Below are 18304 nucleotides of genomic sequence, written 5' to 3'. Positions count from 1 at the left end.
CTACCAGTGTGAGCCAGGTTGCTGGAGACCCAGATATAGCTTCTGTCTGCCGCCCCAGGGTAGGGCTCACCAAAGGAACAAAGGCATCTGACAGCACATTTGGCCCGGAGAAAGCCCCCTCTCTAGCCCTCACTCCAGTGCCAAACAGCTCAGTTCTTCCCTGTATGTCTCTGGCGCCCCTCAAGCTGCCTCTCCTCCAAGCTTAGAGGGAGAGAGTCCGATAAGTTCATGCGCATGCCCTTTAAAGAGCTGCCTGTGGCTCCAGCCACTTTAGTTTCCCTGAGCCTCAGTTCCTGCTGTTTTTTCCAGCCAGAAGTTTTGGGGACTTCTCTTCCTGGCACTAGAACCCTGAGCGGAGCACCTGTTGTGGGACAGGGACCCCTCAGTCCTCAGGAAGGACCTTCCCAGCCGAGGTATCCTCCTGATTTTTATCCACCACACTTGGATGTGGGACCAGCCCGTTGCACCACCGCCGCACCACCTACCAGTCTGGATGTGGCTGCTGCTTTAATTCCGTAGTTGTGGGACGTCCATTCAGCTTGATTTCAGGCGGTTTGAATGATGGTTGTTTTGTAGTTTAGTTGTAACTTTGATGTGGTTGTTGGAGAACGCGATACCGCATTTATGTACGCCACCATTTAGACGGGAAGTCTTCCCCATCAATTTCTTGACGTTAATTTTGTATCCTGCTACTTTGCCAAATTCATTTATTAAGTCTAGTAACTTTTTGATGGAGTCTTTGGGGTTTTCTGCGTATAGTATCATGTCATCTGCGAATAATGACAGTTTCACTTCCTTCTTTCCTATTTCTTTCCCTTTTATTTTTTTTTCCTGTCCGATTGCTGTGGCTAAGACTTCTAGTACTATGTTAAATAAGAGTGGCGAAAGTGGGCATCCCTGTCTTGTTCCTGTTCGTAAGGGAAATACTTTTAGTTTTTGCCCATTGAGTATGATGTTGGCTGTAGGTCTTTCATATATGGCCTTTATTATATCGAGATACGATCCCTCTATTCCCAGATTGCTGAGTATTTTTATCAGAAAAGGATGCTGGATTTTGTCGAATGCTTTTTCAGTGTCTATGGATTTGATCATATGGTTTTTATCTTTCATTTTGTTTATGTGGTGTATCACATTTATTGATTTGCGAATATTGTACCAGCCTTGCATCCCTGGGATGAATCCCACTTGGTCATGTTGAATAATTTTTTTGATGCATTGCTGGATTCGATTTGCTAGTATTTTGTTCATGATTTTGGCATCTGTGCTCATCAGGATATTGGCCTGTAGTTTTATTCCTTTGTAGTGTCTCTGTCTGGTTTTGGAATTAGAATTATGCTGGCCTCATAAAACGAGTTTGGAAGTCTTCCTTCTGGAATTTTTTGAAATAGTTTGAGGAAAATGAGTATTAGTTCTTCCTTGAATGTTCAGTAAAACTCCCCCGTGAAGCCATCTGGGCCTGGACTTATGTTTGCTGGGAGAGTCTTGATTACCTCTTCAATTTCCTTAGTTGTTACTGGTCTGTTCAAGTTTTCTATCTCTTCCTGGTTCAGTTTTGGGAGACTGTGTGTTTCTAGAAATTTGTCCATTTCGCTTAGATTATCGAATTTGTTGCTGTATAATTGTTCATAATATCTGTGAACAATCCTTTGTATTTCTGTGGTGTCAGTTATTATTTCTCTTTCATTTCTGATTTTGTGTATTTGGGTTCTCTCTCTGTTTCTTGGTGAGTCTAGCTAACGGTCCATCAATCTTGTTTGTCATTTCAAAAAACCAGTTCCTTGTGTCATTGATCCTTTGAATTGTTTTTTGGTCTCCATCTTATTTATTTTTGCTCTGATCTTTACTAGTTCCTTCTTCTACTAACTCTGGGGTTTTCTTTCTCTTTGCTTTCTAGTTCTTTAAGTTGTGAGGTTAGATAGTCTATTAGAAATTTTTCTTGCTTCTTGAGGTAGGCCTGTACTGCTATGAACTTCCCTCTCAGAACTGCTTTTGCTGCATCCCATTGATTTTGGCTGCCTCCCACACAACCCCAGCTGGGGCCGGGGACAAACTGCAACCGAGGTATGTGCCCTTAGCAGGAACCCCGTCTCTCTGGACCGTGGGCTGATGCTGTAACCGCTGAGCCAAACTGGCCAGGGCAGATTCTTTTTTCTTTTTGCTGTTCTGTTTGAGTGTTTTCTGCTTTTGTATATTCCAAATCAATGGTTTGCTTCTTGGTTTTACCTACTTTACTATTGATTTTCTGTAAATTATTCTTAATATCAGTTAGTGCATCCTTAATTTCTGACTGGTCCCTTTTTATGTTGTTGATGTTCTCACTAAGTTCTTCGGAAGTCTCCTTAAGTTCCTTGAATGTCTCACCAAGTTCCTTGAGCAACCTTATAACCTTTGTTTTGAACTCTGCATCTGATTGATTGTTTATCTCCATTTTGTTTCATTTTTTTTCCTGGACTTTTGTTTTTTTCTTTTATTTGGGACATGTTTCTTCGTCTCCTCATTTTGGCTGCTTCCCTGTGATTGTTTCTATGTTAGGCTGAGTTGCTATGTCTCCTAAGCTTCGTAGGGTGGCCTACTGTTGTAGGTGTCCTGTAGGATCCAGTAGCACAATCTCCCTGATCACCCCAGCTGGGCTCTTGGGTGTACCCCTTGTGTGGACTTTACACCCTTTTGTTGTATTTAAACTTGTTTGCAGTCTTGATGTGGCTGCTGCTTTAATTTTGTAGTTGTAGGAGTTCCATTCAGCTTGGTTTCAGGGGGTTCTGAATGATGGTTGTGTTGTAGTTTGATTGTAATTTTGATGAGGTTGTGGGAAGAGGCGATACCATGTTTACCTACACTGCCATCTTGACCAGAAGTCTCTGTAGAAACAGTCTAATTTTTATCCTAAAAGGGAAACTTGGATGGTTTTGCAAATTATATCTCAATTTTGAATAGTATTCTGAATCCCCTAGCCTTTTAGGTAACTTCATGGTGTCAGCAAAATTAGCTTCCAGAGGAAAAAAAATTAAAAGCCTGGTTTATTTCCCTCAACTCCCATTCTTCCTCTCATGCTACCCAAATCTTAAACCTTTACTTAGCTATGTTTATGTTTTGTCCAGCTCTTCCAGTTATCCTCAGTTGCAAGGTTTCTCAGATTTTCTGGTATGCTTCATAGGCAGCTTAAGCTCATTTATTACTTTACTTAATATCTGTATTTAGATTTATATCTCCAGTCTAGGTGTTGTCAAAAAAAATTTTTTTTCTTACATGCCCCTGGTGGGAACCGAACCCGGGACTCTCTAGTCCTCAGGCCATTGCTCCAACTTCTGAGCCAAACCAGCCAGGGCTCAGAATTTTTTACCTAAGGAACCTTTTGCATTCTTTGATATTATTTGATTATAGTGGTTTTTGGTTATAGTGGTATAGATCTATCAATAATTACCTATCAGAAGTTAAAACAAAAGTTTTTTTCTATTTTTTAATTGATTTGAGAGAGACATCAATTTATTGTTCCACTTATTTATGCATTCATTGGTTGATTCTGACCAGTGATCAAAACAACAACCTTAGCATATCAGGACGATGCTTTAACTAACTGAGCTACCCAGTCAGAGCAAAACAAAATTTTTAATGTTTTTAAATGTACTTAAAAATAACAATAAGAGCCCTTGTTCAGTGGTTAGAGCATCAGCCCACAGACCAAAGGGTCACAGGCTCGATTCCTGGTCAAGGGCACGTACCTGGGTTGCAGGTTTGATCCTCAGCCCTGGTTGGAGTTGTGTGGGAGGCAACCAGTTGATGTGTCTCTGTCACATTGATTTTTTTCCCTCCCTCCCTTCCACTCTATCTAAAAGTCAATGGAAAGATATCCTCGGGTGAGGATTAACAAAACAAAACAAAACAAAAAGAAATGACAGTGAACTCTTGTGCCGTGTTGGTGAGAACGTAAATTAATGCAGCCACTGTGGAAAACAGTGTGGAGGTTCCTCAAAATACTAAAAATAGAACTACCATGATCCAGCAGTTCCACTTATCAGTAGTTATCCAAAAAAAAAGAAAACACTAACTTGAAAAGATACATGCACCTCCTTATTTATTGCAGCATTTACAATAACCAATATATAGAAACAATCTAAACCTAAGTGCCCATTAATAGATAAATAGATAAAGAAAATATGATAGACACACACAATGGAATTATTCAGCCATAAAAAAGAATGAGATGTAGCCCAGCTGGTGTGGCTCAGTGGTTGAGTGTCGACCCATGCACCAAGAGGTTGCCAGTTTGATTCCTGTTCAGGGCACATGCCCAGGTTGTGGGCCCGATCCCCAGTGGGGGCCATGCAGGAAGTGGCCAGTTGAAGTTCTCTCTCATCGATGTTTCTATCTCTCTCCCTCTCCCTTCTTCTCTCTTTAAAAAATCAATAAAGGAAAAAATAAATAAAACAATATTTTAAAAAAAGACTCTCTGTCTTTAAAAAAAAAAGGAATGAGATCTTGCCATTTGCAACAACATGGATGGACCTTGAAGGCATTATATAAGTGAAATAAGTCAGACAAGGATAAATACAGTATGATCTTACTGATGTGTGGAATCCAAAAAAACAAAAACTAAGTTCATGGATACAGAGAATAGATTGGTGGTTGGTTGCCAGAGCTGGAGGTGAGGATGTGTGCAATAGGCTGAAGGGGATCAAGAGGAACAAACTTCCAATGAGAAATAAGTCCTGGGGATGTAATGTACAGCACGGCAACTATAGTTAGTACTGTGTTGTGTATTTGGAAGTTGCTAAGAGAGTAATCTTGAAAGTTCTTATCACAAGAAAACGGTTGTAACTGTATGGCAATGCTTTGGGATCATTTCACAATATATACAAATATTGAATAATTATGTTGTATGTATGCAAGTAATGTCAGTGACATCTCAATTAAAAAAATAAGAAACTCAGTATATGTTAATAACAAATACCATCTTAACTGCTAAAAGTTCAGTGGGCCCTGACCTGTTTGGCTCAGCGGTTAGAGTGTTGGCTTGCGATCCAGAGAGACCCGGGTTCGGTTCCCGCTAAGGTTGCAGTTTGTCCCCGGCCCTGGTTGGTCATGCGGGTGGCAACCACTCGATGTGTCCCTTTCATATCAATGTTTCTCTCTTTCTCTTCCTCACTCTCCCTCCCACTCTATCTGAACAAAAAATGGAAAAAATGTCCTCAGGTGAGGGTAAAAAAAAAAAAGTAAGAAAGTAAAATGTTTAGTGGGAAGAGTGCCATTGTTTTACATTTTTGTTTGGGTTAGCAAAATGCAAATCAATACAGCGGGGCAAAAGTAGGTTTACATTTGTTCATGTGGAAAATAATACAGTAATTAATAAATAATAACATAAGAATAAACTCTGTTTCCAGTATTCACAACTGTAAACCTACTTTTGCCCCATCCTGTGCTCTGTATTTAGTCTGTTGGCAATGTCACATATCATTTACTCTTTGGAAAATTCTGCCCTATATTTGTGAGAGAATTAGAGTGAAAATGACAAATAATGTAGTAGTACTATTATGAAAATAGTATTGACATGTGGACTCCCTAAAGTGTCTCAGAGACTCCTGGGTGGGACCCCAGCACACACACTGGTATCCACCACTCTAGCCAATATCATTAATCTCAGTTCCTAGACCACAGCTTCAAATGCCTGCTTGGCTTGTCTACTTGAGTGTCTCATGGGCCACTAAAACTTAACATGTGAGTCTGAATGACAATGTTTCCTTTCACGCAAGTGTGGAAATTGAAACTAAGCTGTGTCCTTGACTCACCTTTATCCCTCATAATGAGTTATCACCAGATGTTGAAAGTTCATCTGTTACTTAGCTTGAATTTTAAGAAGATTGAACTCAGCTCAGGTGAATTCAGCCCCTGTTGGTGCTGATGTTGCTCTGGCTGTGGCTCTGACTGGTTATGACTAGTGTTTGACCCTAGAGCAGGAACGGAATGGACCAAGGTATTATTGCCTTTGAAATTAGAGGTTGCAGGCAGCTGTAGAATGTGAGAGTGTAGGTTCTTCATTCCAGTTTCACCTTCACTTCCCTCTTCTCAGTAGAATTGGAGAGATGGAAATGGAGAGTTATCTTGAGCAAGTGATTATTGTTTGGGGGGATTTCCAGACTTCAGCCTGCTCTTCCTGCACCCACAATTGCTGATGACTTGCCTGGCTTCTTAGTCTTCCTTTTTTTTCCAACTTTTTTGTTGAGTAAAATACACATAACATAACATTTGCTATCTTAACCATTTCTGAGTATGCAGCTCAGTGTATTAAATACATTCATAATGTGCAGTCATCATCATCCATTTCCATAATTCTTTTCATCTTGCAAAACTGAAACTCTGTACCCATTAAACAATAATTCCTCATTCTCTCCTCCCTTCAGCCCTTGGTAACCACCATTCTACTTTCTGTCTCTCTGGTTTTGACTACTCTAGGTACCTCATATAAATGGAATCATACAGTATTTGTCTTTTTGTGATTGGCTTATTTCACTTAGCATAATGTTCTCAAAGTTCATCCATGTTGTAGTATATTGAAGAATTTCCTCCCCCTTTAAAAAAATGTTTTTTATTGATTTTTAGAGAGGAAGAGAGAGAGAAACATCGATGAGAAAGAAACATTGATCAACTGCCTCCCACATGTCCCGGACTGGGGATAAAGCCTGAATTCCAGGCATGTGTCCTGACAGGGAATCGAACTAGAAACCTCTCAGTCCATGGGACTATGCTCAATACACTGAGCCACACCGCCAGGCTATCTATGTTTTGATTAGAATGTTTAATCCATTTACATTTAAAGTAATTGTTGATAAGGAGGGACTTTTGTCATTTTGAGATTTGTTTTCTTTCTTTTTTTGTTAATCCTTGCCTTAGGATATCTTTTTTAGAATTTATTTATTTATCCTCACTCAAGGATAATTTTCCATTGATTTTTTTAAAGTGGAGGGAGGGAGGGAGGAGGAGAGAGAGACTCTGAAACATTGATATGAGACACATTGATTGGTTGCCTCCCACATGACCTCAACCAGGGCCAGGGATCGAACCAGCAACCCAGGTATGTGCCCTTGACCAGGAATCAAACCTGTGACCATTAAGTCCTTGGGTCGAGGTTCTAACTGCCGAGCCAAACTGGCCAGGGTGCTATTTGTTTTCTGTATACCTGATAGATTTTTTTGTCCCTCGTTTACTGCATTACTATCTTCTTTTGTGTTAAGTTGACTTTTTTTTGTAATGAATCAGTTAAATTCCTTTCTCATATGTTCATGCTATTTTCTTTGTGGTTGCCATGGGATTACATTTAACATCTAAAGTTGTAACACTCTAATGTGACATTATAGCAGCTTAACTTCAATAATATATAAAAATGCTGCTCCTTTCATTGTTATGTCACAAAATTACATTTTTTTTAGATCCTCACCCAAGGATATAATTCCATGTATTTATTTATTTATTTATTTTAGATGGAAGGAGAGAGAGAGAAACATCGATGTGTCTGAGAGAAATATCGATTGGTAGCCTCCTACATGACCATGACTGGGACCGAGGATCAAACCCACAACTGAGGTACATGTCTTTGACTGGGAATTGAACCTGCAACTCTGGTCCGCAGGCCAGCACTCTAACCACTTAGCCAAATAAACCATGGAACACCTTTTTTTTTTAATCCTCACCCAAGGACATATTTTTGGTTTTTGTTTGTTTGTCTTTTAGAGAAAGGGAAAGAGAGAGAAACATTGATCAGTTGCCTCCCATATGTGCCCAGACCAGGAATCAAACCCGCAACCTTTTTGGTGTATGGGTTAATGCTCCAACCAACCAAGCCACCTGGCTGAGGCACAAAATTACATCTTTATACATTATACGTTCTAATACATAAAGTAATAATTCCTTTAAATGCATTTGTCTCTTAAATTATGTAAAAAATAAGATTTGTAATTACAAATCAAAGTTACAGTAATATGTTAGGTTTTAGACTAATAGTTTTTTTTTTCTTTAAACGTGCGGTCTCTTAAGTCATGTAGAAAACGGGTATAGTTACAAACCATTGTGAAGATAATACTGATTTTATTTATTTTTTTAAAATATGGTTTTATTATTTTTTAGAGAGAGAGGAAGGGAGAGATAGAAACATCGATGTGAGCCCTGGTCGGTTTGGCTCAGCAGTTAGAGCGTTGGCCCATGGTCCAGGGAGACCCAGGTTTGGTTCCTGCTAAGGGTACGTACCTCCGTTGCAGTTTGTCCCTGGCCCCAGTTGAGTTTGTGCAGGAGGCAGCCACTTGATGTGTCTCTTTCACATCGATGTTTCTCTCTCTCTCTCTCTTCCTCTCTCTCCCTCCCACTCTATCTGAACAAAAATGAAAAAATGTCCTTTGGTGAGGATAAAAAAAAAAAGGAAATGTAAGAGAGAAACATTGACCTGCCTCCTGCACACCCCCTACTGGGGATTGAGCCTGCAACCCAGGCATATGCCCTGACTGGGAATCGAATCTGCCATCTTTTGGTGCATGGGATGATGCTCTAACAACTGAACCACACTGGCCAGGATGATAATACTGATTTTATAATAGCTCATGTATTTTTTCTTATTGAGATCTTTATCTTTCTATATGGCTTCATGTCACTGTCTAGCATTCTTTCATTTCATCCTTACAGAGCATGTCCATTGATAACAAATTCCCTCAGCTTTTGTTTATCTGGGACTATCTTAATTTTTCTCACTTTGGCAGGAATGCTTTGTGAGATAAAAGTTTTGGCCCTGGCCAGTTTGGCTCAGTGGTTAGAGTGTCGGCCTGCGGTCCAGAGAGACCTGGGTTCAGTTCCCGCTAAGGGCATGTACTTTGGTTGCCGTTTGTCCCTGGCCCTGGTTGGTCGTGTGGGTGGCAGCCACTCGATGTATTCCTTTCACGTAGATGTTTCTCTCTCTTTCTTCCTCTCTCTCCCTCTCACTCTATCTGAACAAAAAATGAGAAAATGTCCTCGAGTGAGGATTAAAAAAAGAAAAGTTTTGAATGAGTCTTTTTTTCTTTAGCATTTTGGATGTATCGGCATACTACATTCTGGCCTCCAGAGTTTCTGCTGATAATCTTATTCAGGATCTCTTATATGTGATGGTTTGCTTCTATCTTGCTGCTTTCAAGATTCTTTGTTTCTGGCTTTTGAAAGTTAGATTATGATATGTCTTGGTGGGAGTTTCTTTAAATTCACATTACTTAGAGTCTGTTAACTTTTTGAATATTTATAGTATTGTTTTTCATCAAATTTGGGAAGTTGTCAGGCATTATTTTTTCAAATATTCTCTCTGCCTTTTTCTTTCTTCTCCTGGGTCTCCCATGATGCATATGTTCACTGGTTGGTGTCCCACAGGTCTCTTAGTCTCTCTTCTCTTTAACTTTTTTCCTTTCTGTTCCTCAGACTCAATAGTTTCCATTGTCTTATCTACAAGTTCATTCATTCTTTCTCCTGCCTGCTCAAATCAACCTTTGAATTTTTCTAGTGAATTATATTTTTAATTGATTTTTTTAGAGAGAGAGAGGAAAGGAATGAGAGAGAGAAACATTCGTGTGAGAAACATCGATCGGCTGCTTCCTGCACACCCCCTACTGGGATCAAGCCCACAACCTGGGATGTTCCCTAACTGGGAATCAAACTGGGATCTCTCAGTCGATAGGAGGATGCTCAATCCACTGAGCCACACTGGCTGGGCATAGTGAATTTTTTTTTCTTTATTGATTTTAGAGGGGAAGGGAGAGGGGGAGAGAGATAGAAACATTGATGAGAGAGAACATCGATTGGCTGCCTCTTGGACACCCCCCTCACTGGGGATTGGGCATGTGCCCTGACCGGGAATCGAACTGGCGACGTCTTGATGCATGGGTGAGTGCTCAACCACTGAGCTACACTGGCTGGGCGAATTACTACTTTTTTAAATCCCCACCTCAGGATATATTTAGAGAGGAAGGAAGAGAGAGAAACAAATCATGTGAGAGAGAAACATTGATCAGTTGCCTTCCATACGTGCCCTAACCAGGGACCCAACTCACAACATAAGTGTGTGCCCTGATCAGGAATCGAACCCACAATGTTTTTGGTGTACGGGACCATGCTTCAACCAACTAAGCTACCTGGCTAGGGTTGTCAAGTACATTTTTTTTTTTTAATTTTTTTTTTTTTGGTACATGCCCCTAGCAGGAACTGAACCCAGGACTCTCTGGTCCATAGGCTGATGCTCCAACTGCTGAGCCAAACTGGCCAGGGCTAAAAAAATTTTTTTAAATAATAATCTAACATTTTATTTTTTCATTTATTTATTTACTTTTTCTTTATTGATTTTTACAGAGAGAGAAAGGGAGAGGGAGAGAGAGATAGAAACATCAATGAGAGAACATCAGTTGGCCACCTCCTGCATGCTCCCCACCAGGCATTGGGCCCATAATCTGGGCATGTGTCCTGACCGGGAATTGAACCAGTGACCTCTTGATGCATGGGTCGATAATCAGCCACTGAGCCATACCGACTGGGTTGAATTTTTTTTATTTCAGTTAATGTACTTTTCAGCTCCCGAATTTCTTTTTGGTTCCTTTTTAGATTTACTTTTATTGATTCTTCTATTTTTTCATATATTTTTCTTTACATTCTTTTATTTTCTTTTAGTTTTTTTTCTTTATTGATTTTAGAGAGAGGAAGGAGAAGGAGATAGAAACATCAATGAGAGAGAACACTGATTGGCCACCTCCTGCATGCCCCCACCAGGGATTGGGCCCACAACCTGGGTTTGTGCCCTGACCGGGAATTGAACTGGCGACCTCTTGGTGCATGGGTCAGTGCTCAACCACTGAGCCACACCGACTGGGCTTCTTTTAGTTCTTTGAACATCTTTAAGATGGTTGTTTTAATACATTTAATCTTTGGCTAATATATCTACCATTAGATCTTTTTCAGTAATAGTTTTTGTTGATTAAATTTTTTTCTTTTGAATGGGCCATACATTCCTGGGTTGTTGGGGTTTTTTTAATGCCTTTTGACTTTCTGTTGAAAACTGGACATTTAGCCCTGGCTGGTTTGGCTCAGCAGTTAAGGCATTGGCCTGCGGACCAAAGGGTCTTGGATTTGATTCTGGTCAAGGGCACATATCTGGGTTGCAGGTTCGATCCCAGCCCTAGTTGGGGTCATGCAGGATGCATCCAATTGATGTTTCCCAGTCTCCCTCCCTCCCTTGCACTCTCAAGAAAAAAACAAATCAATGGAGAAATATCCTCGGGTGAGGATTAACCAAAAACAAAACAAAACAAAACAAAAAAACTGGACATTTAATGTGGTAACTTTTGAAGTCAGATTATCCTTTTCCCCGGGGTTTACTGTTTTTTTATTTTTGATTGTTGTGAGATGTGTCTGTGCTGGAGCTAAACCAGCAGTGTAAGTTTAAGGTCTTCTCAGGTCTTTTCTTAGCCTTTTCCTGGGACTTTCTAACTTCCCCCTATAGATGCAGTTGTTTTTGTTTTGTTTTTTTATCCTCACCCTAGGACATTTTTGCATTTATCATCAGATAGAGTGGGAGGGAGAGAGGGAGGAAGAGAGAGAGAGAAACAGCAGTGTAAGAGAGACACATCGACTGGTTGCCACCCACATGACCCCAACTGGGGCCAGGGACAAACTGCAACCGAGGTACGTGCCCTTAGCGGGGACCGAACCCAGGACTCCCAGGTCCACAGGCCAATGCTCTAACCACTGAGCCAAACTGGCCAGGGCGATGCAGTTGTTTTTTAATGTCCTAGTCTTCATTGTCTGACACCTAAACGATGAAAAGGAAAAAAATGAGCCCTGGCCAGTTTGGCTCAGCGGTTAGAGCGTCGGCCTGCGGTCCAGAGAGATCCGGGTTCGGTTCCCGCTAAGGGCACATACCTCGGTTGCAGTTTGTCCCCGGCCCTGGTTGGGTCGTGTGGGTGACAGCCACTCGATGTGTCCCTTTCACGTCGATGTTTCTTTCTCTCTCCCTCCCACTGTATCTGAACAAAATATCAAAAGAGGTCCTCGGGTGAGGACTAAAAAAAAAAACAAAAAAAAAAAAGAAAAGGAAAAAAATGAATGGAGGCGAGAAGGAATGACATTAGCCTCTTCAATCCCCTGGAAGTCACTTCCCCTGGAATGGGGAGTGCAATGACAATGGCCACCAGCCTCTTTGTTTGCACTTCTGTGATGAAAAGGAGCAATCAACAATCAGAACACAGATCCCGATATTTGTTAGACAGGGTGCTGAAATGAGTCTGAGGATAGGGTTTGGGGAGCTGTTACTATGCTAATTGCTGATATTAACTGCAGTTTACCCTCCAAGTCTTTCCTTGGAAGTTGCAAGCCTTCAATAGACTGCAGAGTTCCAAAATAGTTACATCAGACAGATTCTGGCAGTGTAGTTGTTACCTAGGTGGGGAGACAGACTCCTAGTTCCTTCTCTGCTATCTCCTCAGGCCTCTTGTTGCCCTCAGATATCCTCTTCCTTATGCCAACACTCACTCCTGGCATTTGTCCCTTGGAAGCTTTAGAAACTCACTGCTCATCTGTAAAGGCTCCCCCTCTGGACATCAGTTTATCAAGGCTTTCTGTATCTGCTGGTCTTTGATGGTCCCATAAATATGTGTGATTTTTATTTTATTTTGATGTATCTGGTGTTACCATGGGAATGGAGGTTTTCTGTATCTTTTGCTATCCTGAACTGGAAGTGATCTCCTAATATTCATTCTTAATCATCTTCAATCTGTTTTTTAGATCATTGCCAAAGTAATCTTCTAAACATGGAACTGATCATATAGGTTGGTCCTTAGTCATTTACTTCACCCTTGTCCAGTCACAATCTAGGCCTTTGCTCATGTTCTACCTGGATCCCTTTACCTTTATTTGCCGACTGAATTGTCTACTCATTCTTTCATCATCCCTTTCCCTGAGATGCATTGTTCACTTTTCCCTCCAGAGAACAAATGTCTTATACTTTTCTGTTCTTGCAGCATTTTACTTAGGCCTTAATTATGTTACTTATAATGTATTAAGACCATTTGCCTTATGTATTTGTCTCCCGGTTCTAATTTCAGTTCCAAGAACATTTGGATGGTATCAAAGTAATTTTCTAATTTTATGAGACTAGAACAATGGCTCATAACTAATGGCATTAGGTGTGTTCTATGAATGAATTGAGCCACCCATAAAAGAAGTCTCAGATTTTCAGCAGACACTTACTTTCTGCTTGACCCTTGTCATTATACTCAGTGCTAGGGATACCAATTCAAACAAGCATAGTCCTCCTTGCAGGATACTCATTAATTTATTGTTTTATGTACTGGTTTAATATATACTACATTTAACATCTGTGTGTCAGTATTGTGATTTGTTGTATATCCTGACTCCTCCTTAGAGCATAATTTTATCATTAATTCAGGAGAATGCACTAGATGACGTAGAACACTTACCATTGTTGACTATTACTAGGTTTTTAATCTCTTGATAACAGGAATCACGTCTTTCACTTCTACTGGAAGCTTACATAGGGCAAAGTATAGTGTCTCACACTCAGTGGTTGATTAGAAAATTTTAAAGAAAGAAGTAACATCAGTGAATGCTTCAAATGAATTTGATTCTATTCTTTACTCCATTGATCTTGTTTTGTCCCTTTCTGTGCTTCATAATATCTGTATTTCCTTGATCTAGCTCAGTCTCAACTTCTGTGTCCTGTTTTTAATATGCATACATACATATATACAGGGTAGGGCAAAAGTAGGTTTATAGTTGTGAGTACACGAAACAGTTTATTTTTGTATTATTTTTTATGAATTATTATTTTTCACATGAATGACTGTAAACCTATTTTTGCCCCACCGTGTATGTATTTTTTTATTATTTCTTTTAACAACCCCAAGAAGAAGGTAAAGTAGTCATTTATCTCCATTTTTCAACTGAGGAAACTGAGTTTTCAAGATCATAGCTGAACAGCAGTAGAATCAAACTCAGTCCCAGGTCACCTGTCCCCAGATCCAGTGTACTTTCTTGTCTCCATGAAGGCTTTTTCCAGATCTAAGTGCCTGTGATACCCACCTATTAAAACAGCATCTCAGGGATTTTGGGAAAGTCACAGAAATATGCTAACTTTCACATAATGGGAATTAATTGGTGAGATCATAGAGTCTCAGGACTAGTGAGAAAGTTGAGCATCAAGCTGGGAAATAGAAGCCAGGGTAACTCCTGAAGTTCCAGATGCAGGACCTGAAGAGGCCCACCACAAAGGGACCAAACTCCAAGTGATTCCAGCCTCTGCTCAAGATTCAGAGCAAAGGAGGAGTGTTCTGTTAGCATGGCTTAAGTCTTCTCTGTCCTTTGGTTAGTGCAGTGACATTTGGGGTTACAACTGGAGGAGATTGCTACTGGCATCTAGTAGGCAGAGGCCAGGAATGCTACTAAATATCCTATAGTGTCAGCCCCCAATAACAAAGAATTAACCAGTCCCACATGTCAGTGGTGCTGAGGTTGAGAAAGCCTGGATTTGATTAATAGTCCCAGCAGACTGTCATATTGGAGGCAGGAGGAAACTGAATCCCCTTCCCCAAAAAGGTGGAATAGATGCTAGATGGCCAATAACAGCACCAAAACAAAAAAGTGCTACAAACTAGGGCAGTAATTCCAATCCTGAAATGTGAAGATGAATTACATGTTTGTAAATGTAGTGCTTGAGGTGGTTCAGAAAAAAAGAACATTCATAAAATATTTGAAATCTAAACTTAGGCTCCAAAAAGACTCTAGTGATTATTTATGTTTAAAAGGGGTTTTTGAAATGAAACATAAATTGTTATATACAGTAACCTATAAAGAATGTATAATATGTGCATATTTAACTCACTGCTAATTTAGGTTTTTGAGGGGAATTGTGAACAAAAACCCAGAATGAACCACACTCAGAATCAAACTGTCACTAACTGTGAATTAAACTACAGTGGAACCTCGGTTCTCAAACTTAATCAGTTCTGGAAGGTTGTTCCAGAAGCGATTTGTCCAAAAGCCAAATCATTTTTTTCCCATTAGAAAATGGGAATTGAATTAATAAGTTCCAGACCCCCAAATGATTCTGTTTTAACCTTTCTTTTTTTATTTTATCCTCACCGGAGGACATTTTTCCATTTTTTGTTCAGGTAGAGTGGGAGGGAGAGAGAGGAACAGAGAGAGAGAGAGAGAAACATCGACGTGAAGGGACACATCGAGTGGCTGCCACCCGCACAACCGACCAGGGCCGGGGACAAACTGCAACCAAGGTACGCGCCCTTAGCGGGAACCAAACCCGGGTCTCTCAGGACCGCAGGCCGACACTACAACCGCTGAGCCAAACCGGCCAGGGCTTAACCTTTCTTATATACAGTACATATCTAATGTACTATTTAATCTATAAACAAACAATTAACGAACCACCCCCTACTAGCCTTAAATGAATCACTTTCAGGGTGTCTTTCAGGAGGTCAGTATGCAGCATCTTCCTTTTTTCCCATGCAACATTAGCACTTTTTTTTTTTATCCTCACCTGAGAATATTTTTACATTTTTCTTCAGATAGAGTGGGGGAGAGAGAGAGAGAGAGAGAAACATCGATGTGAGAGAGAGACTTCAGTTGATTGTCACCTGCGCTATCCTGACCAGGGCCAGGGACGAACCGCAACCAGAGTACATGCTGTTGTCCGGAATTGAACCTGGGACTCCTTGATCTGCAGGCTGATGCTCTAACCAGGAGCCAAACCAGCCAGTGCAACATTGGCACTCTTGATGGCCTCTTTATGTTTTAAAATTGTGCTAATCATCCATTTCACCAGCAACAAAAGAAAAAAATTCAAAGCACAGTTTCCTGAGATGTTAACGTGAGGTTTAACAGTAAATTCACTTGCATTCTCTCCTTGTGGCCTGAGAGATGCTTTTTGTTATGCTGATGTATCAGCATGAAAGGGCTGTCAGATTGAGAACTGAAGTTTTGTTCAATGACTGAGATATTTTTCCATGAACAACTTGGTTGAAACTGAATTGTTTGAGATGGTAGACATTCGAGAACCAAAGTTTAACTGTGTAAAGCATTTTTCAGAGAACTCCTAGTTTAAAATGGAACACCCTGCCCTGGCTGGTGTGGTTTAGTGGTTAGAATGTTGGCCCATGGACCGAAGGGTCACAGGTTTGATTCTCAGTCAAGGGCACCACCCGTGTTGCAGGTTTTATCCCCGACCCCAGTCAGGGTGTGAATGGGAGCAACCAATCGATGTGTCTCTGTCACTTCTATGTCTCTTTCTCTCGCTCTCCTTCCCCTTCTTTTCCCTCTTCTTTCTACTCTATCTAAAAATATCCTTGGGAGAGGATTAACAAAATAATAATAATAATGATGATAGCCCTGGCCAGTTTGGCTCAGCAGTGGAGTGTCGGCCTGCGGACCAGTGTGTCCCAGGTTCTGTTCCCGCTAGGGGCATGTACCACAAAAAAAATAAATAATAAATAAAATAAAATGGAAAAGCCTATTCTTTTGAACTATTGAAGTCAAACACGACTAGAATATAATTATATTCTCCTAATGGAGAAAAAATTTATTCTTCAAACTGATTTAAGCCAGCACTTAATTTGATTTGGATCCATAGACAATTTACCACCCTGGCCAGTTTGGCTCAGCGGTTAGAGCGTCGGCCTGCGGTCCGGAGAGACCCGGGTTCGGTTCCCGCTAAGGGCATGTGCCTCAGTTGCAGTTTGTCCCCGGCCCTGGTTGGTTGTGCGGGTGGCGACCACTCGATGTGTCCCTTTCACATCGATGTTTCTCTCTCTCTCCCTCTCTCTCCTTCCCACTCCACCTGAACAAAAAATGGAAAAATGTCCTCGTGAGAATAAAAAAAAAAAACACACAAAAAAAACATAGACAATTTACCATGGCTGTTTACTAATTACTTAGTTATAGGAAAAATGTTTCACATTATACCTGATTTTAGTATGATATTTAGCAAAGGACCCTTTTGCTTGTTAGCAACCTTGGATGTTGCTGGTCCATAAAAATGTTGAAGCCCTGGCTGGTTTGGCTCAGCAGTTAGTGCGTCGGCCAGACCAGGGTTTGGTTCCCGCTAAGGCACGTACCTTGGTTGTAGTTTGTCCCCGGCCCCAGTTGGGGTCGTATGGGTGGCAACCAGTCGATGTATCTCTCACATAGACGTTTCTCTCTTTCTCTTCCTCTCTTCCCTCTCTTTCTCCAGCGCTATCTGAAGATAAATGCAAAAAAAAAAATGTTCTCGGGTGAGGATTTAAAAAAAAAATGTTGAGGATTGTGGATCTGTGGGATGTGTGGTCTATGTTAGAATTTCTCCAACAGCTCACCTTGTTCTTTGTCTAGACAGTAATTAGTTTTAAATCCAAGGAGGAGATTGACTCAGCCCAAATTTTCCTACCTTCCTTCTAAAAGTACTCACACTGTTTGAGTATGGGCCACATGCTCGTACTGGCTTATTTTGCTTTTGTATTTTGTAATGCCTTTGCTGTACCAGACCTGTTTACTACCCCAAGGAAGTGTGGAAATGACAAAAATCTTTTTCCCTGCCCTTCTGACACTCCTCCTGCATCTCCCGGCTGTGCACTGAGCAAACCTCTCACTGCCTGTGGTCAGTAGCCTCAGGCCTCCATTCTCATCTTGGTAGGTGTCATTTCAGGTGAATCACTGTCTCCCAGAGAAGATTGTGGTGTATCGTGATGGAGTGTCTGACGGCCAGCTAGAGACAGTTGCCAACTATGAGATTCCTCAGCTACTAAAGTGTTTTGAAGCTTTTGAGAATTACCAGCCCAAGATGGTGGTATTTGTAGTTCAGAAGAAAATCAGCACTAATCTGTACCTGGCTGCTACGGAGCACTTTGCAGCTCCCTCTCCTGGGACTGTGGTGGATCACACAATCACAAGCTGTGAGTGGTAAGTAGACAAAACGTGACATTCCAGCAATAGGTTGCAGAAGTTATCCATTCCCTGCGTATTGGAATGGGTAGGTTTCCTGGAGAGATGTGAAATGGAATCCTCAGAGATTTTACTGTTAAAAAAAATAGTTTTAATGGAGATGTAAAATACAGCATAGGAAATATAGTCAATAATATTGTAATAACTATGGTGTCATTTGGGTACTGGAAATATCAGGGGAACACTTTGTAAAGTATGTGATTATCTAACCACTATGCTGTACACTTGAAACTAATATAAAATAATATTGAATATAAACTGTAATTGAAACAAAAGTACAAAATACATATGTGTTTCCATCTTTTAAAAA

At 40.7% G+C, this 18304-nt stretch overlaps 1 protein-coding gene across 2 annotated transcripts in view; it reads left to right on the top strand.

The window, feature by feature from the left end:
- PIWIL2 (piwi like RNA-mediated gene silencing 2) overlaps window positions 1–18304 on the top strand; it is a 90767-nt gene that overhangs the window by 69806 nt on the left and 2657 nt on the right. For both annotated transcript variants that reach the window (XM_036240466.1, XM_036240467.1), the window contains exon 20: window positions 17699–17952. In XM_036240466.1, coding sequence (XP_036096359.1) covers window positions 17699–17952 — 254 coding nt within the window. The remainder of the gene's footprint in view (window positions 1–17698; window positions 17953–18304) is intronic.

Source organism: Molossus molossus, unplaced genomic scaffold, assembly GCF_014108415.1.
Source record: "Molossus molossus isolate mMolMol1 unplaced genomic scaffold, mMolMol1.p scaffold_m16_p_4, whole genome shotgun sequence".
Classification (NCBI taxonomy): Eukaryota; Metazoa; Chordata; class Mammalia; order Chiroptera; family Molossidae; genus Molossus; species Molossus molossus.
The sequence above is the reverse complement of the archived record's forward strand: the minus strand, read 5'-3'. Positions and strand labels throughout refer to the sequence as shown.